The sequence below is a fragment of the Polistes canadensis genome, unplaced genomic scaffold (assembly GCF_001313835.1).
Source record: "Polistes canadensis isolate GaletaPanama2010 unplaced genomic scaffold, ASM131383v1 scaffold_247, whole genome shotgun sequence".
In the NCBI taxonomy this organism is placed as follows: Eukaryota; Metazoa; Arthropoda; class Insecta; order Hymenoptera; family Vespidae; genus Polistes; species Polistes canadensis.
In genome coordinates, this window is record NW_014569794.1 from 34,890 (window position 1) to 56,152 (window position 21,263).

The window sequence follows — 21,263 nt, forward strand, 5'->3', positions numbered from 1 at the left end:
ACGAAGTGACTCTAAACAATAGTGTGTCTCCTTCTCCGTCTTCTTTTCGTTCTTCCTTCGAACTAACTTTGTCTCTTCTCTTAACTTTGATTAGGAATCACAAACTATACCATTCCACTTTGCAAATGTACCGAAAATAAAATCCTTTCTGGTTAATAATCGTAGAGGTCGGTTATTCGGGGGCTTGTCCGAAAGCCTTCTCCCCGGCACTCGATGCCACCGCTGGTACTGCCGCCACCGCTGCTGCTGCTGCTACCGTTGCCGCTGCTACCGCCACCACCACCACCACCACCGTCGCCGCCGTTACCCCCGCCACTACCCCCCACCACCGCCGCCGTCGTCGCCGCCGCCGCCGCCGCCTTCCTCCACCTCCTTAAAATCTCTCGTTAAAACACAGACACAGCCACCACCACTCCATTAGCACTATTAAGGAAAAGCCAAGAACCTGATTCAGTCACTTTCTCTGTATCCAGATGATTTTGTTTGATCCTTTCGATAATTTGTACTCTCCTCTCAGTGAAAAATCTTGAAGAAAAGTTCCGATCGAAAAGTCCGAGAGGAGGTACTCCCTGCAGCCATGATGTCGTCTGCTAAACGCGCTGGCGCGTTGGCGCCCAGGCTCGTAGCGACCTACGAACGCGCTTCACCTCTGTCCCGTGTTATTCCAAAACCCCCCTACTTATCTTTTTGCTGCGACACTTTTATTCTTTTTAGACTTCATTACCATTCCCGATTTTATTTCATCTTTTTATTGAATACGTCTTTTGTAAATGAGAAATCTTTTTTTTACTTAACAACGATTAAAGTTAATACATTATGCATGCGCGTTCTCTTATTTTTTTCAAGATCGTTTAATTTCAAACAAATATCTAAATAAATATTATATTCGTAGGAATATTAAATACACGAATTGAAATGCATTGAAATTATTGATCGGAAAAGATCATTCATTAAAGAAAATAAATCTATGATCTAGCTTACAAATAAAGTAAAGGGTACACAAATTTAATAAGACGATACTGACTTTTCCGAACGAAGACCGAAAATTGATCGGGTCTTTCCGATCAAGTTAATATCAAAGCATACAGGTGTCGCCAGTGTTTTTCTACTGTGCATTCACTATTAACCCGCGTATTTAAAAATTATTTTTTCGTTACCTTTTTTTACATTTGTAAAATGATTCCTTGTATAAAAGTACAAACATTTAGCGAAAATAAATAATGTATAGACATAATAAACGTTTATGCACAATCAATATGTATTTCACGAAAGAATATCATTTTTATTGAATGTTCGTATAAATGAAGTTTTTTTCTATAATCGCATATTTCTAAAGCAAACAAATATATACATAATTCAGTTTCTATTTTTTTTTATAATAAAATAAAAAGTCATATGGAAGGCATGTTACTATTGGAATGTTTCTTTTATTTTGTTTTGTATAAATCTAATGATCTCATAAAATTTGAAATAGAAAATTTTTTAAATTTATTCTAACAAAATAATTTTAAATACTTTTTTATTATTTCCTCTACCATGTTATCTCTAGAAATTTCTTGCCCAATATTTTACGTTACATTGGACTATACAGACGTCAGATCTGTCCAGAAAATATTCGACTTACGAATAAAATAATACTTGTTTTTTACTTTCTAAAGATAAAAATTCGTTACTCGATTCATTCGAGCAATGTTATAATATATTAGTACTGGAGTCCATAGTGTTTATATGTGTATATGCACGCGTATAAGCAATAAGAGAGGGAAAATATCTGGTCTAATTGTAAGCTCGGTCTTAACTATCCCTGATTGTTTGTTAGTCTTCTATCTAAACTCTCTTATTGCTGAGATTCATAATTAAAAAGTTAATTACTTAGAAAGTAAGTTCATTTACGCTTTTTCTTGCGACGTTATCGGTTTACTATACTTACTTAACTATCTATCCAAAATTTGTTGAGAAAAAATTAGCAGAGCTGTGCTTTTGAGATGGTACGAACTCATAAAAGTTGTCCCTAAATGATTGATACTCGTTTTTTGTGGGAACATACATTAAAAAGAAATACTCGCAAATCGAATACTTTTTGGACAAACCTCTTACATAATTTTGAAGGCATATATTTAATATAAGCATGGTCATTATATTATTGCATTTTCTCTGTGATATCATTGAGCAAATTCTTTCTCTACCATTTCAGTTTTATATAATTAAATTAGACCTGCGCAAGTCGTTTTTATTCTCGACAACTTTCTGGTTCTCCTCGTTGTCATATGATGCCATTTATCATGCTTATGTCTTCTTAGATTTAAAGAAACATTTATCTGATATCGTTTATCTAATCTTCTCAATCATGCTGCTTGACGCGCAAGCTAGATGAGATTATTTAGCTCTTACAATTTTTGGAATTGATTCCAAGTTGGCATCTTTCCAAGATTTCCAACTTTGGACTTGATACGAGCTAAAGTAAGTTTTCCTTCAATTTCTATCAAATCCACGTTATTTCTTTCACGTGGAACAAATGTTGAATTACAGCTCAGCTGTTGTTTTAGGCAAGTCTAGAGGTTTTGTATCTTCCGCCAAGAGAGTATTTAAATCTATATCCTGTAAATTGATTGAATGTTGACTGGAACCTGGAAATTATTTAGGATTATTATAAAAAAAATATACAAAATAATATGTCAAAGAATTGTTTTTAATGGTGATATGTAAACAGTAATTTTCAATTTCAATTCAAACTTAATTACCAGCATGAGCAAGGAAAAGATCCTTAAGGAACCCCAATTCTTTCGTAAGCATTTTTATTTTCTCTTCTAATAGCTCATTTTCTCTTTTAAGTTGATTTACACGTTCAAGAGTCTGTTGCGTGCGTAATTTACTTTTAACTCTTGATCGTTTTACAGCCTATATAATTATATAGGAAAAGGAACTGTACATTTTAATAGTATTAAGGAGATTAATGTTATTTTCTAAATATCAACTACATATACGCACATTATAAATTATATCCAAATAAATACCAAACGATTTTACCTGATTATTTCTATCACGGCGCCTTCTATAATCTTCGTCATCTTCTTCTTCAGAAACTTGTTTTTTCTTCTTGTTACCAGAATTGTTTTCTTTATTTTTGGGCGCCATCTAAAACTTGTTAATTTGTATGTTATTACTGAATTTATGAAATTCTTTAAATTGATAATTAATCATTAAGATTATAACGTAATGTTTAACACTTAAATAGATATTCAATTTCACAATTCATTATTGGAAGAATTATACTAATCGATGAATAATAATTAAACCGTAAATACAAATTCAAAGATGACACATAAAAGTTTTAAAAAGTTGATGAATCAATTATATTATATGACTAGTTAAGACTAAATTCATACTAGAATAAAAAGTTTACGACGACAAAAGCGTTACCTAGTGGTCAAGTCTGGAAGTTTTTTATTCAGAGAAAATGTAAATAAAATCTTTCCATTCGGAAATTATATATTTCTCCGTTTGATAAGATATCTAAGAACGATATAACTTCTCCTTTAAAAAACTTTACAAACTTATATATATAAACATATGTATTTATAAATAATAGACAGAAAAAAAATGACAAGTATCACCAACTGTTTTCCATATGTCACGTGTTCTTTTTTCCTACTCCCCGTATTATTTCTAATTGTCGCAAAGTTATTTTCTTGTCAGGGTCAATGTTTGTCGAACACGCAATAGATCGACAAAAATTATATTCGCATTTAACCGTATGTTTAAGACATTTTAAACGTTGCTTTAATTTCGCTTACCTTTCGAGATTATTTTGATATTTTTCTAAGATTTAGAAATTGTTTTTATATCCGATAAATCGTAGGCATATATCGTAGGATAGACACTATTTATCGTAAATCGCACGTTGCATTAACACGACGACGACACAACTTGACAGGTGATGCAACGAAGCTCTATGCTTCGTGGGTGATGCAATAAACTTGCAGTTAATCCACAAAGAGAATACAACGCTCTCTGGCGAGAATTATTCGAATTGTTAAAACCTAAGAAAAGTTACTAAAAATATGTTTTTATTTTACACCTTATGCCTATATATAGGGGAAAAAGATGGAGATTTAAATATATATTTTTATAAAAAGTCCATGATAACATTTTTCTTTCCTTATTGTTTCTTCTTTATAAACTAATTTTTAAATATTCCAATAATCCAATTTATCGATACATTCTTTTATTTAACGTTGAACTCGTAGATTATTTTCTCGTGGAACAGTCGATTACTTAACATTTTATATAAGTTTTACAACGCACGCAAGTTAATAATGTATTAATAAAGACAAGAAATGTATCGAGCAGTTTGTCGGAAAAAAATTATAGTGTTTAAAAAATATTCATGGCGGGAGTTTACGGACTACACTAGCGTGTTCTCTATACAACGTCTTTATTTCAACTGTCCAATCCTAGGAAACCGTATGACTTCCTTGCCAACCCTCTGTGCCTAGGGATTACTTCTTAGGGACTTTATCCGAATACTGTTATATAATGAATTTTTTAATATTATCTTCAAACAACTCGATTCTGCATAAAAAAATATAAATTAATTTTTAATTGCTTTTTGTGTGTGTGTGTGTGTGCAACTCTAAATCGTCGTTTTTACAAAAAAAAGTATTTTTCTATGTTAATTCTTGGTGTGCTACGCATAACCAATGCAATTCTATTTCTTTAATCTTTTGTTTCATGGTGTCGTTTGCATCGGCTGCCACCAGGTGGCAATGTTAGTCGGTGCAACCACCACATGTTATTTATATTTCAACTTATAAGATAAATATTAAACTTTAATTATAATGCATAAAGAGAATTCTTAGAATTCTTAGGTAGAAATAGAATCTTTATATAAATAATATTAAACATTTAATGTTAGTTATTTGTTAACAATATTGTTAATATAAATATAATATATGTGTAACTACATTATATATTAAACGGTATATTTTTGTATAAATTGTAAAAATGGCAAAAGGTCATAAGCATTTGAAACATCTAAAATCAGAGAAGGCTAAAGTGAAATTAAAAGCAAAAAAAAATAAACTATTACCAAAAGGATTAAATGTAACAGATACATCGTTTAAAGTTAAAAAAATCGTCATACGTGAACAGTTCAGACAATACGATGAAGCTGAAATAATCAGTAAACGAAAGCTTAATATTAAGGTATGCATATAATGCGTGTATGTATATATGTTGCCATTATTTTATGAAATCCGTTAATTTATTATATAAACAGTTATTATAAATAAAATAACTATAACATATTATGACTTTTTTCACTATCACCCTGTCCTAACATTATCATTGTATTCTTTCTGTTTATAGGATTTGTTAACTCGACTTCAACATCACAATTCTACAATTCGTCAAGAAGCGGTGAAAGAACTCAAAGACATTTTATTACAACATTCTTCAGAAATGTTGAGTTCTCAATTGCATCCATTGTTAAAAGGAATTTCTGCTTTATCTCTCGATAAAGAAAAAAATATAAGAAGAGATTCTTTCAGAGTGTTAAGTCTCATTTTGAGTCCTATTTCTACTAAACGACTAACACCTTTTTGTGATATTTTAATATCATATTTAAACTGTGCAATGACACATATAGATCCAAATATTAAAGAAGATTCTTTATTATTTTTGGACACATTAGTACAAAATTGTAATAGTGTCATTGCAAAAAGCAGTCATAAAGTATTGCCAAATTTCTTGAACATGATTTCTAGAATACACACTGAAATAAAACCAGGAAGACAATTGACAACAACATTGAATTCGAAGAATACTAGTGTCAAATGGAGGATTAAAGTCTTAGAACGTCTTGGAAACATGCTAGGATCTGTTATAAGTTACAAAAAAACACAAAATAACATGCCATCTGAAAAATTAATATACGTAGATAAAAAAACTAAATATATTCCGCTTTACACGCAAGTTGATGTACAAGACTGTCAAATAGATTTGGAAAGTATTGTTAGCTTGGAAAATATTACCGATGAAAAAAGTCGAGATGCAAATGAACTCGTGAAATATATAAGTGTATTAATGCCTTTGATGCTTGATAGCTGGATTGAAGTATGTCCAGAAGAAAAAAATGGTCATATTTCTGAAACTATTATTACTTGCGAGGCATCTATTTTGTTAAAACATATTGTAGTAATAATACAATTAATCATTGAATATATTGATATATTAAACGATGAAGATACCAAAATGTGGTTTAAAAATTCTTTTCAAAGTGGTTACATTAAGAACTTGTTCTCCGAATTTCCATATAGTAGAAAAAATACTGTTGAGACTTTAAGGAAACGGCAAAAAGATTTTTCTGCTTTAGAAATGATTGATAAATGTTTGGAGCAAAATTTGGGCATTTGTCAAATTTATGCTTGGTTTACATCTGTTAATATAACTCATAATATCACAGATAAGTTGGACAAGGCATCCTGTAAATACGTTATGGATTATTTAAATGGTATTTTAAATATATTTAATTATATAATGTTTCTATCACTTATTTATCAATTTCATTATTTACAGAAATAATTCGTGGTTGGTCCGATATTGATAATTTCGCATTGGCACAACTAAATAAACTTTTGAGAACCTTATTTTTCAAAGCAAGTCAGGTATGGTACATCAATCAAATGACAATGAAACCTATATTCCAAGCAATGATAAATGCTAATTCTTGTCAATCGAAGAAAGAGTTACACGTGCTATTACCTAATATAATTACTGATATTATGTTAGAGTATACATTAACTAAATTACAAAGGTAGAGCTATTTTTAAAACATATATTTTATATATTTATACTTTTAAATGCTTTTTCTTAAATTTAAAAAAGAAAAGAAATTCTAATAATAATTTGTCCATTATAGCGAAAGTATATTGAAGGATTTTCTATCAATGTCACCATTGCTTCTTTTACATTCTTCCATACACGAAAATATGATACAAATGATTAATCGTGCTGTACTTTGTCATAAGGAATGGATGCATGATGTACTTGTAAAAAACCAGGATGCTATTATTGGTAAATTACTTGATATATTTCTCTAATAGGTTTTTATTTAAAGGAATTCATATATTACAGTGAATGATGGGTCAAATAAGTTAATCCATTAATAATTAGCTCTTAAATGAAAACTCTTGAATACTCTAAATAAGTTAATGCAAATAAGTTTTTGTACACTAATATGAATGTCCAAGATATTACTTTCGAAATTTTATGTAAATAAATTTTTATTTATTTTTTTCACATTTTGAGTTAGAGTATAATAAATTACTTTACAGAAACTTATTTGACCTTCTGTACATACGAATTTTCTATTCAAATATACTTGATTATTTGTATTGTTTGTATTACAGAAAATGCGAAACAAATTCAGATTATAGGATCGAAGGATGAGAAACGTTCTCGTTTAATGATATGCAATTTATTTTATTTTATAACTAGAGAAGTATTTTATTAATGAAAAATGACATTTTATTAAGCATCAAGTACAAATTATTTTATAAATAGCAACTGCAATTTGGCAGGAAATAAAGAAGTACTATTGTAAATACATAAACGTCATTTAAAAAACGTTCTTTTTCCACGTATTAGAATTCATTCTTCCTGGAGATAAAGGAAAGTATAAAAATGAAATTTAAATAATTTTTAATTATTTTATGTGTTACCTGCAAAAATATAAAAGTTATTAAAAAACATTATAAAGTAATTAATTTCTATAGACGAAATGCATAGAAGAAACTGATGAAAGGAATAAAAATATTATATTAAATAAAAAGTTCAAAGAAACTAATTACAATTATAACGTCTATGGTAAGCGGTCTTTGCCTGAATTTTACTTGCAATGGAATGTATAGCATATAAAATATGATAAACATTACATTGAAAGTAAAATACCATTGCCCAGGTCTAACCACGAGGAGGTAACCGCTTCTGAAGACCCACGACGGATGTGCATTTTAAAGAATAACGCAAATGAATAAAATTTGAATGAAAAAAAAAAAATTATTAAAACGAGAACCCTTTTTTAGGTATTCGAGAAAAAGGTTTCATTTCAATATCTTAATTTACTAAGGAATAAATTTGACAAGAATTTAATCGATCTGAAATAGATAATAAAAACAAAAAATTCCGAAGCAATCGAATATCGCTAATCGATATCATGAAATAATCTCAATTAATCTTTTATATATGTAACCTTTTTTTCGATCTAATCATATCTCTAAATTAAACTATTAATCACTAATCAATCTGATTTATATTGAACTTTTAAATTTAAATTTGACCATTTTTTTTATAATACTCATGTTCACGAATATGGAACAAAATTCTCATTGTAACAATCTAGATCGTTTCCATTCAGGATTAAGACACGATACTATTATTCGTGGACAATCTGCTGCTACTGCTGCTACTACAATAAATAAAATAAATTCTCAACAATCAACTAAAAGATTGGCTTCAGGTAAGATACCGTATTGTTTCGCGAAAATTCTTTCTTTGAAATACATATTTTTATCCATGATTACACGTTGATTAATAATCGGTAAAGCTGACGAAATATCGATCCAGTCAGTGAGCCTGGTGCAACCAACAAACGGAACGAACCGAAGAAATCAGCGATATCTCCAAAAAATGACTTTTTATTGCAAGGATTTTATAAGTCCAAACTTGTCCAAGTTAAACAACAAAGAAAACAATTTGAACAACAAGTTTTAAAATCCGTTATAAGACCAACCAATTTGATTCCATCGCCAATTATTTTAAATAAAAGTACGGATAAAGTACGAAGGCCAACGTCTACTCGAACATTGTTAAATTTCAACCACAATGTAAGAAGATAAATGTATATATATATATATATATAATCTTATTTTCCAATAAGACTATAACTAAAATATTTCTTTTAATATATTCTGTTTTAGAATGAAGAAAAAAATATCGATAAACCTTCGATTCTTTCTAAAACGACGAAAAATAATTATCAAACGATCGCCAGCATAGATGATATTTCGGATTCTAATGAAGAAGCTGTGAATAATTTTTTATTACCAAAAGATAATTTATCGTCTGAAGAAAGTCATTCTATTAATTTTAAGGCTAACACATCTGAAGAGATAGAATCCGAAAATAAATCTATTGAATCTAAAACAATTGAAATGGAAGAAATATCGGTGGAAAATGCAAATATAGATCATAACGGTAACAAGGCAACTTATTTTGTGGTTCAACGAAGAGTGGAAGAAGCTATCAAGGTAAAAAAAAAACTAATATCATAATAAAAAAATTGATTGTCTCAACGTCAACTTATAATTGTTCGTAGAATAAGAAAATTTTTTTAATACGTGGCGATATTCCATATTTGGAAAATACATTGAAGAAAAGAGGTTGGATAAAAAAATACGAGTCTAGAAAATCGAGACACCTGCCTTATGGTATTTACTATAACATTCCAATTTTCTAATTATTACGATGATTACGTTTACGATGAATTGATTTTAGGTAGTTCAGCTATCACGGATCCACCGTCAATTGGTAATATTCATCTTCCAGATGGATCCTTGAACGAAGATTATGTTATCTTCAGTGTGTTGAAACATATCTCGCCAGATTTTATATGGGATTGTCGAAATGATTTTGTCGAATGGACGGGTCATATCAAACCTGATACTTTGTTGAATAGATTTGAAAAATCATTTATATACACGTCGAAGGTAAAATAATAATAAAAAAAAAACAAAAATAAAAATAAAAAAATTTATTTTGTGAACAATTAGAAAAATGTTTTCTCTTAATTATTAATTGTACATTTTATATATTTTTGTTGTTGTTGTTGTTGTCAGCTTGGAATGGCAACAATTTTGGAAAACGTTCATTGGTATATCGAAGATGACGTTGCAAGTGTACAATATCCAAGAAGTTACAACGTTGCACGCGACAAAACTGCATTTACTGATGATTATCGACAAACTGCAGCAGTGAGCTTTTTAAAATGGTTCATCGATCAAATCGAACAAGGTGTTCATTTATCTAATAAAGGCTCGTCGCCTATTTCTCCGAAACAAATCGAATTTGCGATAAAACGATGCGAGGAATTTATTGCCATGAAAAACGACGAATATTTGGACACACCAGAAGTCCTCATTTCTTCGATAGAATGGGATAAATTTATCGACGATTACATTATGGCTGTTCATCATGGCAATGGAATTATAGATGAAGAATCGGAACAAATCGACAGTGAACGATCGTCTTTAATCGTAAATAAAATATTTATTAAACCAAGGAAATTCGTGCAGTTTTTATCAATAGAAATAAATGACTTACAAATCTAAAAACGACACGAATTTTTTTGGTTTATTTAATAATAATATAATTAAAGATTTATACTTATTTATACTAATTTTTAAAATATTAGATTTTATACAACTTAGCGTTGGAAACTTTAAAGAAAGTAAAAGAAATCGATCCTCAATACGAATTAAACGGAACCCGAAATATTTGGATTCTAAAGCCAAGTAATTATTGTTGTGGAGTAGGAATTGCAATGGCTCATAAATTAAGTTACATTATTAAGAGAGTACAGGATTGCGCGAGAGATTATTTTATTGTACAAAAATATATAGGTAATCGTAAATATAAATTAATCCTTTTGGGTAAGTGTCGAAATTAGTGGAAAGCATACGAGAAATTTAATTTTGTAGAAAAACCATTACTGGTAAGGGATACGAAATTCGACGTTAGACAATGGTACCTTGTTACCAGCAGTTATCCTTTAACTATATGGATTTACAAGTACAAAGTTTGTTTAAGAATAAAATTATTATCATTTTATTTCATAGCAAAGTGAACAGAAAATATTATTGTTTATCAGAGAATCATTTTTACGTTTTAGCTCAAGACCGTTTTCTTTTGATAGCTATCACGAAGCCATACACATTTGTAACACTGCGGTCCAGAACAAATATATTATTCCTAAAAATTCCATTCGTTCTCTAGACTGGGATTGCGAGAAACTTAATGAATATTTAAAGTGAACATAAATTAATTAATATTTAAATTAGTGAACATAACAAAAACGATCTTTTTTTTCTTATGTACAGAACGATAGGCTATACGGGAGAACCATGGTACGAAAAAATCTATCCAAAAATATGTCAAGCTATAATTGCTACTATGTTAGCAGCCCAAGAACATATGGATAAAAGAAGATACAGCTTTGAATTATATGGAGCAGATTTTGTAATAATGAATGATCTGTCGGTTTGGTTGATAGAGATTAATACAAATCCTCGTATGCATCCACCTGGAACTAGAATCACTCAAAGATTATACCCTAATGTATTAGAGAGTCTTATAAAAGGTGCTATTATTAATTTTACTTAAGGTTTTTCATCCAGTGACTTAGTTCGATAAAAATCCTCCTTTTATAATTTAGTCATAATGGATTATCCATTCAATCCAAACGCGGATACAGGAGATTTTGTGCTGGCATATAAACAAATGATCACTGATGTACAGCCAAACACTGGATTATGTCTGACTACTGTGGGTAAATCTATTCTACCAAAATCCAAAAGTTTACAACATACGAATTGGCAATATCTGTGAATTGATTTTTTACAAAATCTTTTATATATATATAATATATTATATATATATATATATATATGCAATATTTATAATACAAAAAGAAAGATACATAATTACATTGCCTAAATAATTATAATTATAACTAATGTATCCTAAAAGCTAAGATCAATTCGATTGAACAAACAAAAGAGCGACTAATAAAAACGTATTTATTTTACAAGTAACAATATCACGGGTACACAATTCTGTATGAACAGATTTTTTTTCCTTTTGCAGTTTTTCTTTTTTTTTTAAATACATATCTATACACGATTCATTAAAGGACATTTTTTCAAATGTCAGCACTTATATTTCAATACGTACAAAACCATCTACTTTCAATCTGTTATATCATATTAGATCATCCATTCACTTTCCCGTATTTATTTATTTCTGTTTTTGTTTTGATTTAAATAATGTAAAATTTTAGTAACGCCATAACAGATGTCTTTTACCAGAATTTTCAAATATGTAACTAGAACTGTTAAATAGTGAAGTATCACGTATCGCAGATATTAAAGAAATCTGTGTGCATGTTGTTTCATACAACCAATGAATAACATTGAACTTCAATAACGGAATAGTTTAATCAGTTTGTAGTTTCATACTTTTATATTTACTGTGTGAGACAAATTTGTTATCTCTATAGAAAATACAAATGTACCCTAACATAATATCCGTTATATATATTCTAACTGAAACAAAATTTTATTTCCTGTTATAATACAATAAGAGAAAATCCATACTATTTAAAATGATATTTGGGAACACATATATTTAAACCGCACTTACACCAAATATAGAATTAACTGACTTATTTAACACAGCCGTCTGTACGTCTGTGGGTAATTCATTAAATTACAAGCAATAATAGCGAATAATGAAGAAATATAGTTAACGTAAGATAGAATAAATTTTGATGTAAGTGTAGCTTAAAAAAAAGTTTAAAGTCCCATTTATGATTGTAATGAAACCTATCAAGCATGAAATCTATCATTCAATTTTGACATATCCACTTAAGTCATAATCAAATGACGTTTCAACGCTTTGGAGATTTCAACAATCACAGTGAATAAAATTCACAAAAACTTTGGGAATTTGTTGCTGCATTTGACTGAAATATTTTTCTATGCGCAGCAAACGAGTATTATTCTTGTTGGTTATGAACTAATTTCAAAACCGACAAGAATATGTGAATATCACATATATACTTGCACGATATAATACAAACTCACGTAACTGGTTTTAGCGTAAACGACAATTTAGGCCTTGAGTTGTTCTTGCCTAGGATTTTTTTCTGCTCCTCCTTAACACGTTTTTCATGTTCTTTTCTCATTCGTTGTCTTTCTTCTTCCATAAGACGTTGTTCTTCAACCATAGCCAATCTCTCTTCGGCCTGTGATTGTAGAAAAGATAATACAAAACTAGTGCCAACAAATTGTAACGTCGACGTCAACGTCTTTATTTTAAACTCACTAATTTCTTCTGAGCTTCTTCAATTTTCCTGTTGTTTTCTTCCATGATCCTCTCTAGCTCCTCGCGCTTCTTCCGCTCTTCGTCCTACAATGACAACAGCATATGTTTACACAAGGCAATGATATTGTCGCTCACCAGTTGTTGGTACACCCTTTATATCCAAAAGCTTAGTGCCGCTATTTCAACAGCCTAATACATCCTAAGAAACTTCATGTATAGGAAAAGTAATTGGAGATATGTGAAATTTTGAGGCTGGATTTTCAATAAATAGGATGGCTTTGTTGTGATTAAATGACAGAGGACGCATGTATAAAAAACCCACTTCCTTTTCTTTCAGAATTAAACTTGCTCCTCTTAATTCCCAGCGAATGCTGTGTATTGTCAGAGATTTCCCAGATGAAAATACGACGACTTAGGATGCCACTTAAAAGTGAAAAAAAGTGAATTATGAGAGATTGGATAAGTATATTCACTGTACATGCAAATACGAAAACAAAATCGTGATTATCCTGTTAACAACCAAAATTTTTTTCCCTTTTTTACGCGACACGGAGATATTCCCGTTTAATGCATGAGAAAGATTTAAAAATGTACTGAAAGAGTATATATACATATATATATACTTTAACAGAGTAGATATGTTTGTGTGTTTAATAATCAGTGTTGATATATATATATATAAATACATATATACATATATATGCTTTAAAAAATGATATTCAGTATTCTTATTTAAAATTATAATACTCAGATACAATAGAAACAAACGGTGCCATCCGCCTGAACTGTTGACGGAATGCGTTGTGTCCCAGGTATTACTAATTACCAAATCTAAAATGATCCCTAATATGGTTTCTTTTTAATAGTGTTTTAACAAAGAATGATAATATAGTAGTATTGGTATAAAATGAATTATGAATATATAAATTGGATAATACCTGAATGGAGCTCACGCCAGCACGTAGGGGAAGCCGTCTTCATCGACAATCACTCAGCAGTGAGTTAAAAACCAGCATCTTCTGTTGGTAGTCAGTAAGGAAGGTGACCTATATTTTGCTAGGTCGTGCTTTGTTGCTATGAAATGCTAATTCCGCCTTTTCCTACTTTTCCCATTCTAATTAACTTTATTCCCAAAATTGTCGACATTTTCAGTGCAAACTCAATGTGCAAAGCAAACAAGACAAAGTTTGTTCAACTTGTAATCAGGATTGCTGTCCATCTGACCAGAGTGTGGATTGATATTTGTTTTTTAAAGATAAAGAAAAAAAAAAAGAATTGTGCATAAACACGAATGACAACAAATTTTTTAGTCAGATGTAAAAGGAATAAGAAATTAAAAACAAAAAATAATAATAATAACAAAAATAAAAAAAGAGAAAGGAAAGAATAAAAATAAAAATCTACTTGATATAAATGCCTATATATTAGTAGATTTTTTTAGATCACAATTGATAGCAAGATTTTTCATTAATGAATAATGAAAGACATCCAACACAGTTGTATCAGTATTATACAAAAAAAATACTAGAGCTCGGTATTTGAAGTTGTTAGAAAAATTGCACACTAACTACTCTGCATAGATTTTTACTATTATCTATCTAAATATAAAGACTAGTTATTAAACCAATTGTGTTATTTAGCCAAAGTGTTTCTAATTGAAATATGTTGTGTAAGGATCCCAAAAATAATTTAAAAAAAGCAGTTACATTACAAGCTATTACATATGGTCAATACATCGTTTCTTTACTAATTGACAATTTCAAAATTCACAAAAAACGTGTGCAAGTACGAATGAAATATGAGAAGTAATAAATTGCTACAAACACCGAGTTTTAGGCATTGTGATAATAACTGAAGTAGATAATTAATTAATCAAAATAAAGTATAAAAAGTGTACTTCTTTTATATTTACTTCATTATATTTATATGATTTGACTTACTAGTAATAAGAATCTAGCATTTCTTTAAAACTACTATTCCACCGAGAAAATCTGCTTAGGGATCAACATTAGTTTCCCATTCCTTAGAAAAATAACTTTATTTTAAAATAATGATCATTTTTCATTATTTTCTTTTCAATATATTACAAATTGTGTGGGATTTTTACTTTTAATAATTGAAATAGTTTTGTCTCTACTAGTTTTTTTTTTTTTTTACGAATTATGAGGACATATGCGCGTGTAAATTAATTTCGTTAATCGCCTGATCGACAAGTTCAACAGCTTTAAAAATTGCGAAGAAAACTTTTCAAATTTTGCTTAGATCACAATTTTCAGTTGTTGATGCCATTGCCAGTCGAGATATAGTGTGATGAAAGGTTATAATGTTGTACAGATATAATAAATATATACATGGTACAAAATACAATATTCTGTTCATAAATAATTGATACATGCGCCTATGATATCAACATTTTTTCAATAATATAAAGTATTATCTCCCCAACAACGCGACTTCAGTGGATGCTGGGAAGCTAAAGCAGTATGGTTTGTCAGTAATTTTTGTATATACTCAAGAACCATACTGCTTCAAGCCCAAACGCTGTAACCGCGCGATCTAATTATCCAAAAATATATTAATTTTATTTTATAAATGTAATAATTATAGTTGCAGGTACTAAGCAATATCGCAAGTACCAAGCAACCTGCATTGAAAAATTAAATATATATATATATATATATGCAATTTATATTATTAACATTCTGTGCAGTACTTGTCTCTAATGCTGATCTTCAGAGATGTACAAACCATGTACGATTACACAACTATTGCGATGCAATATTTTATCTTACCCACTTCTCAGTCACAGAATTCTATTTCTCCTTAGAATTTAACTAAAGCATTATAGCTCGTTCCAAGTTTAATAGCTATAATGCTATGAACATATATTACAGAACCAGCCTTTTCACTAAAGTATAGGTTCAATGTAATATTGGGATTGACTTGAAAGTAACAAGCTAACTACCCACTGAAAGTAACAGCGCTTGGGCTAACATTGGCCAAAGTTTCTGTGGATTGGTCTTACCTCTCTTCGTTTCTCCTCCTCACGCAGTTTTGCTTGTCTCCATTCCATCTCCTCCATCATTTGACGCTCCATTGCCCTTTTTGCTTCTTCTACCCGTCTTTGTACTTCCGCTTCTATTTCTTCTTTACGTTTCTCAAGTTCTTCCTCAACCCTCTTCTGTACTAATTCCTCTATACGTTTGGCTGCTTCTTCTTCAACCATCTTTTGTTCCACTTCACGTTGTCGTCTGGAGACAGACAGCCAAGTATGTTGATCTACGGATCTTATTTCATTTTTTATGCATAGAATTTTTAGCTGTATTGTGTTCATTTTATTTTTATTTTTAAATTATAGAAAATGTTAAGACTGTCAACTTTAAGACGGATACATTACATTCAAGCTATTTAATAGTAACCTTATTTTTTCAATAACCTTTTGGCATAAATAATGATATTATTAGAATCTATGTTTGGCATGCTTTTTCATTTTTATTTATAAAATATGAGTTAGGGCTGATTAACCACCACCATGAAAAAGTTATACAATCTTACCCAACCGCATTCGTGATGAGGGTTTTGTTCATAAATTCTTTCTTTTTCCTGACAACATAATTATAAAAAAAAACGTATAGCAAGAATTTTTTTTATAAAATAATATACTATTACTCAAATTTAAATCTTTTCATTATATTTTTGTTTAAGAATAAGAATAAAGCAAAATATTTTGAAATAGAAGTTGGCAGAAATAATAAACATAACAATACTAGTATAATAAAGCAAAATGATAATTTAAAAGCAAAATTGATGCAGCTATCCTCAATAATACCTACTGCCAATGACATGCAAAAAATAAATGCAAAAATTTTTTACTCGATTTAGTGATTTGAACCTTTTGCTTTAGGTCAAAATATCATATTCCGTTGCAATAATAATGCTTTGCATATATATGTAGAGACAATCCTTCTTCTCTTAGCCGATAACATAAAAACATTGATTTAATATTATTCAATTGTGTGAATTATTTTATGTAAGAGTCCTCTCCAGAAATTTGTATATACGCATACAATATTAACTTATATACAATGTCAACATAGAATAGATACTGCGATAGAAAAATAATTAAATAATTACCTTTGTCTTTCCATTTCAGCTAGCCTTTCGACTTCATCCATTTTCCTTTCTCGGTCTCTATAGGATCTTTTTTTATGACTGACTATATGTACATCGTCTGATGCATCAGATCCTGTACTAGATGATGGTGAATGGGATCTTTTTCTGCATACGAAGAGTATATATTAATATCCATGATAACACCGATCACAAATAAATTACATACATACATAAAGAAAAAAGAAAGTTAAACAAATTTATTAAATTATATCAAATTTTATAAGTGTAATAAGATACATTAGAAAATAGGCAAAAATCAAGCAAGTATAACCGGCTCGTAATATGTTAATAATATTAACGTATAACGAAGACAATCACATGTTAACCTTAATAAAAAACTAAAGAACATATTAATACGTAAAAAAATAATATGCAATTGGCTAATAATTTTTTAAATTAACACGCAATAGATGTAACATCATCTATCGATGCAAAGCGCATGACAAAATGGTGGAATAGACGACGAAGAAGCGATAATAATATATGTATATATGCGCGTATATAACCATGTATGTATGTAACCATATATATTTAATAAATAAGTATTTTAATAAATATAAAAAACCTCGATTTTGATGAGCGTTCTTTTGGTTTATCTGAATATTTGTTATTAGAATGTTTTTCACGAGATTTGGATCGTTTGCGAGAATGTTTGCTCTTGTGACGCCTTCTGCTCGGCGATTTCGTTCTTGATCTTGAACGACCCATTTTACTTAATTTAACCGTTTTCTTGTTAGACTCAATTGCGAACAGAAATGTTCCCCCGTTGAGGAATATCGTTTTAATATAAAAATTTATTAATTCACTATTAAAAATTTCACAAACGAGGAACCGTCCGCGAGACTACCGCAACACGAGTTACTTATGTAGACGTACTGGAGCCATATTGAAAGTAACAGTTGACCAAAGATGGCGCAACAATCATTCGAATTATTCACTTTGCTATAAAAAAAATAAGATTAGTTGACAACAATAATATAATTTATGAAAACTAATGCATAAAGATAAGAAAGTATTTGATAAGTTTAAGTTATGACAATTATAATTTATCATTTATTAATATATTTTGCTAAGTAATCTTTAATAAACTCCTCGACCAATCAAATGCCGAGAATAATGCCGCATTGATTGATACTATTTATTTATGTATATATTCATGATACGTTAACAAAATATTAAATAAAAGTTACAATTAATCAATTTGTTTATATTTTATAATAAATTAATTATCTTGCGTAAATTTTTATAAAGAAAATAAATACGTTTGTGCGGCCAATCAAAAACTTCATATCACTCAATATATTGACGAATGAGATCATAGGTAATATGACCATATTATATATTTTTCATTCGTTGAATGTATAATCGTATTGCAAAGTGATTAATTCTTAGATTTAATCAGTGTTTATATAAGGTATATCTAAAAGTGTTATTCATGAAAATAAAACAGTTACCTTTCATTAGAATCAATCGAAAGTTTAGAAATAAATAGGGAACTATTGAAATACATTTCGTAGATCTGTTGATTATACGCGCGAAAGATAGATAACAGGAAGGCAACTATAGAAAAGAAATAATTAAAGAGACGGCGTCGCGCGCATCTTATTCGACTTTGTCCGCGACATAAGAAAATCAAGATGGCGCTCCTCTGTTTGCGGATACCTTTGCGGTGGATATAAATACGGTTAGAAAAAAGAGTGTGTTGGGGGGGAAGCTCGATAAGGATAAGAGTAAATCGCGTACGCTTAAAGATTGTCTGTTCGCTGACGTCTAGTGGCTCACGTTTTTGTAAACGTCAATTGAAGGAAAAGTCGAAGAAAGACGGAAGAGGAGAGAAGGCTAGACAGGCGAAAAGAATCGTCATTGAGAATCGTCGTCCTCCCTCTCCTCTCCGTCACTGTCGTTGTATCATCGTTGATGTTATCGTCATCTTCGTCGTCGTCGTTTTCATTGTTGTTGTTGTTGTTATCGTTGTTGTTGTTCGCATTCGTTGTCGTCGTCGTTGCGTAGTAGTCACCATCAGCGCTAGTGCTGCCGACAGTATCGTCGCGGCATTTTAGGGAAGAGAGATCGAAGGTGTGCGTTCCTGCGGCCACCTGAGGAATGCTGGATCGGCGTTCACGAATTCGTCGTCTGCGAGTTGCGATCTATTCGTTGGAAAAGGTTTAAATAATTTCAAGTAACGAGCAGAATAAGAAAGAAAGAAAGAAAGAAAAGTAAGCCTGTTTTAAATTCGGTTGACCTGTCCCAAAGCGTAGACGTTTTGATAGGAGAAAGAAACAACAAGCAAGTAAGCAAGCAAACAGAGGAAATTCGAGTAAGACAAAACGGAGATAGAGACGAAGACGGAAAGGGTGAGAAAGGAGGAGATAGAAGAGGAGAGGGTTCGGGGGAGGAAGAGGTGGTGGAGGAGGAGGAGGAGGGGACTCTTCTAAGCGCGGAAGGTGCTCGTTCGCGGATCTTCCGTGACGTATGTGTGTCGCGGAGGGTTGGCAGAGAGGTCCGTCGCCGCGAGTCGTGTCGCCGCGAGTGCCGTCGTCGTTGCGGCGTGAGTGCCGTTCCCGGTTTCGTCGATGCGCCGCTGTCGCCTACTGTTCTTGCATTTCAACGAAACGGACGACGAGCAGCTCGGCTTCCCTCGCGGCAACAACACCAGGAGAAATTAGTCCGTCGACTCTGGCGGAGGTTCGAGTTAGCCGGCAGCGGTGGGGCAAGGAGGCGCCGGAAGCAGCCGCGAGTCCGGAAGCATAGCGAAGAAGATGGCCTTCAACGAGGTGAGTACAAAGACTATCTCTCTTCCTCCTCCTTCTCTCCTTTTACAATCACGCGCCCTGACCTCGCGACCCCCAAATCTTCCCTCTCTTTCTCCTTCTTTTACTACCTAACTTAACCTCTCCGTTCCTGCGCACAGCTGGCACGCTTGCCGTTCTCCGCTTCCCTCCCACTTGCCTAGCCACCCACCTCGCTGCACCTCCTCCGTCTTCCCTACTTGCGAAAACACGAACTTTCGCGAGACTACCCGAGAGATCCTATATACTTACAGCAGTGCATTCTCACAGATGAACGCGCATATTCGAACGTAAGACGCGAAACGACACGCGACCTTGACAAGAGAGAAAAAGAGTTATCGTCTTTTTCCTTCCTTCCTTCATTCCTTTCTTCCTTCCTCGAATCCTCAGCCCCTTATTCTTCGTTATAATAATCAACCGACTCTATCCCGATGATCTTCGTTTATTGATTCTATAAAAACGTTCTAATAATAATAATTACCTTGTTTCGCATACTCCTTCTTTTACATCATGGTAATTCTCTCGTCGTCTCGTACTTCTTACATTCGAACATCAGTCATTATATTATATCGTAAATTACACTTTGGTCAAATAATCGTCTTGGCTGTTCGAAAAAAGGAGGACGCGATTACGAAAGTCGACCAAGTCTCGTTTAGTAAACTTATGCGAGATAGTCGTACCATGTGTGTAAGCCAATACTTGAGCTTGTTTTGACAGCTTCACATATATGATATTAACGTGAATGCCATGTTAAAGAATCAAAAAAGAAGAAAAAAAGTTTTTAGTAATCTTCTGGACGATAGGTTTTTTTTTTTTTTTTTAATACTTTTTATATAACTCAAATGTATCTTCGAGGTCGCTCATTTATTACCTCTCGTATGTGATTGTCTAGATTTTTCGTTCTTTATTTGATATATATTTCTGAGTCACATGGGAGATCCGCGAACACGTTGATTATGTTCGTTCGTTCGTTCGTTCGTTCGTTTATTCGTTCGTTCGTTCGTTCATTCGTCTGTTCTTTTTCGTCTTTTGTGTGAGAAAATACACGTATTGAGTAAAAAACACGCGTAACCTCGCGTCGTAGTTCGGTCGAAAAGAATTTCATCGGAAGGATTTATTGGCAACGTTGAACGCGGGGCT

The 21,263-nt window shown here is 31.4% G+C and overlaps 4 protein-coding genes across 5 annotated transcripts; 2 read left to right on the forward strand and 2 right to left on the reverse strand.

The window, feature by feature from the left end:
- Positions 1-1,236: 1,236 nt before the first annotated feature.
- On the reverse strand, positions 1,237-3,979 carry LOC106790565 (CCAAT/enhancer-binding protein gamma). Of its 2 annotated transcripts, none has more exons than XM_014755556.1 (4): positions 3,795-3,979; positions 3,028-3,135; positions 2,742-2,898; positions 1,237-2,627 (listed from the first exon to the last, which is right to left on the reverse strand). In XM_014755556.1, exons 2-4 carry the CDS (start codon positions 3,133-3,135, stop codon positions 2,524-2,526), a joined length of 369 nt encoding a protein of 122 aa, XP_014611042.1. In that variant the 5' UTR covers positions 3,795-3,979; the 3' UTR covers positions 1,237-2,523. The 2 variants fall into 2 exon arrangements, with proteins under 2 accessions (XP_014611042.1, XP_014611041.1); XM_014755555.1 differs by having other exon boundaries at positions 3,028-3,141; positions 3,795-3,978.
- Positions 3,980-4,737: 758 nt separating this feature from the next.
- LOC106790566 (testis-expressed sequence 10 protein homolog) lies at positions 4,738-7,612 on the forward strand. Its single transcript, XM_014755557.1, has 5 exons — positions 4,738-5,205; positions 5,368-6,511; positions 6,577-6,814; positions 6,920-7,074; positions 7,410-7,612. Exons 1-5 carry the CDS (start codon positions 5,005-5,007, stop codon positions 7,511-7,513), a joined length of 1,842 nt encoding a protein of 613 aa, XP_014611043.1. The 5' UTR covers positions 4,738-5,004; the 3' UTR covers positions 7,514-7,612.
- A 51-nt stretch (positions 7,613-7,663) lies between these two features.
- LOC106790568 (tubulin glycylase 3A-like) lies at positions 7,664-11,721 on the forward strand. Its single transcript, XM_014755559.1, has 11 exons — positions 7,664-8,518; positions 8,626-8,885; positions 8,979-9,308; positions 9,377-9,488; positions 9,556-9,767; positions 9,897-10,313; positions 10,472-10,679; positions 10,758-10,848; positions 10,928-11,086; positions 11,157-11,416; positions 11,492-11,721. Exons 1-11 carry the CDS (start codon positions 8,359-8,361, stop codon positions 11,662-11,664), a joined length of 2,382 nt encoding a protein of 793 aa, XP_014611045.1. The 5' UTR covers positions 7,664-8,358; the 3' UTR covers positions 11,665-11,721.
- Positions 11,722-11,841: 120 nt separating this feature from the next.
- Positions 11,842-18,257, reverse strand: LOC106790567 (UPF0430 protein CG31712). The gene is made up of 5 exons (XM_014755558.1): positions 17,900-18,257; positions 17,296-17,439; positions 16,187-16,412; positions 13,162-13,245; positions 11,842-13,081 (listed from the first exon to the last, which is right to left on the reverse strand). Exons 1-5 carry the CDS (start codon positions 18,040-18,042, stop codon positions 12,917-12,919), a joined length of 762 nt encoding a protein of 253 aa, XP_014611044.1. The 5' UTR covers positions 18,043-18,257; the 3' UTR covers positions 11,842-12,916.
- Between the last annotated feature and the right edge of the window lie 3,006 nt (positions 18,258-21,263).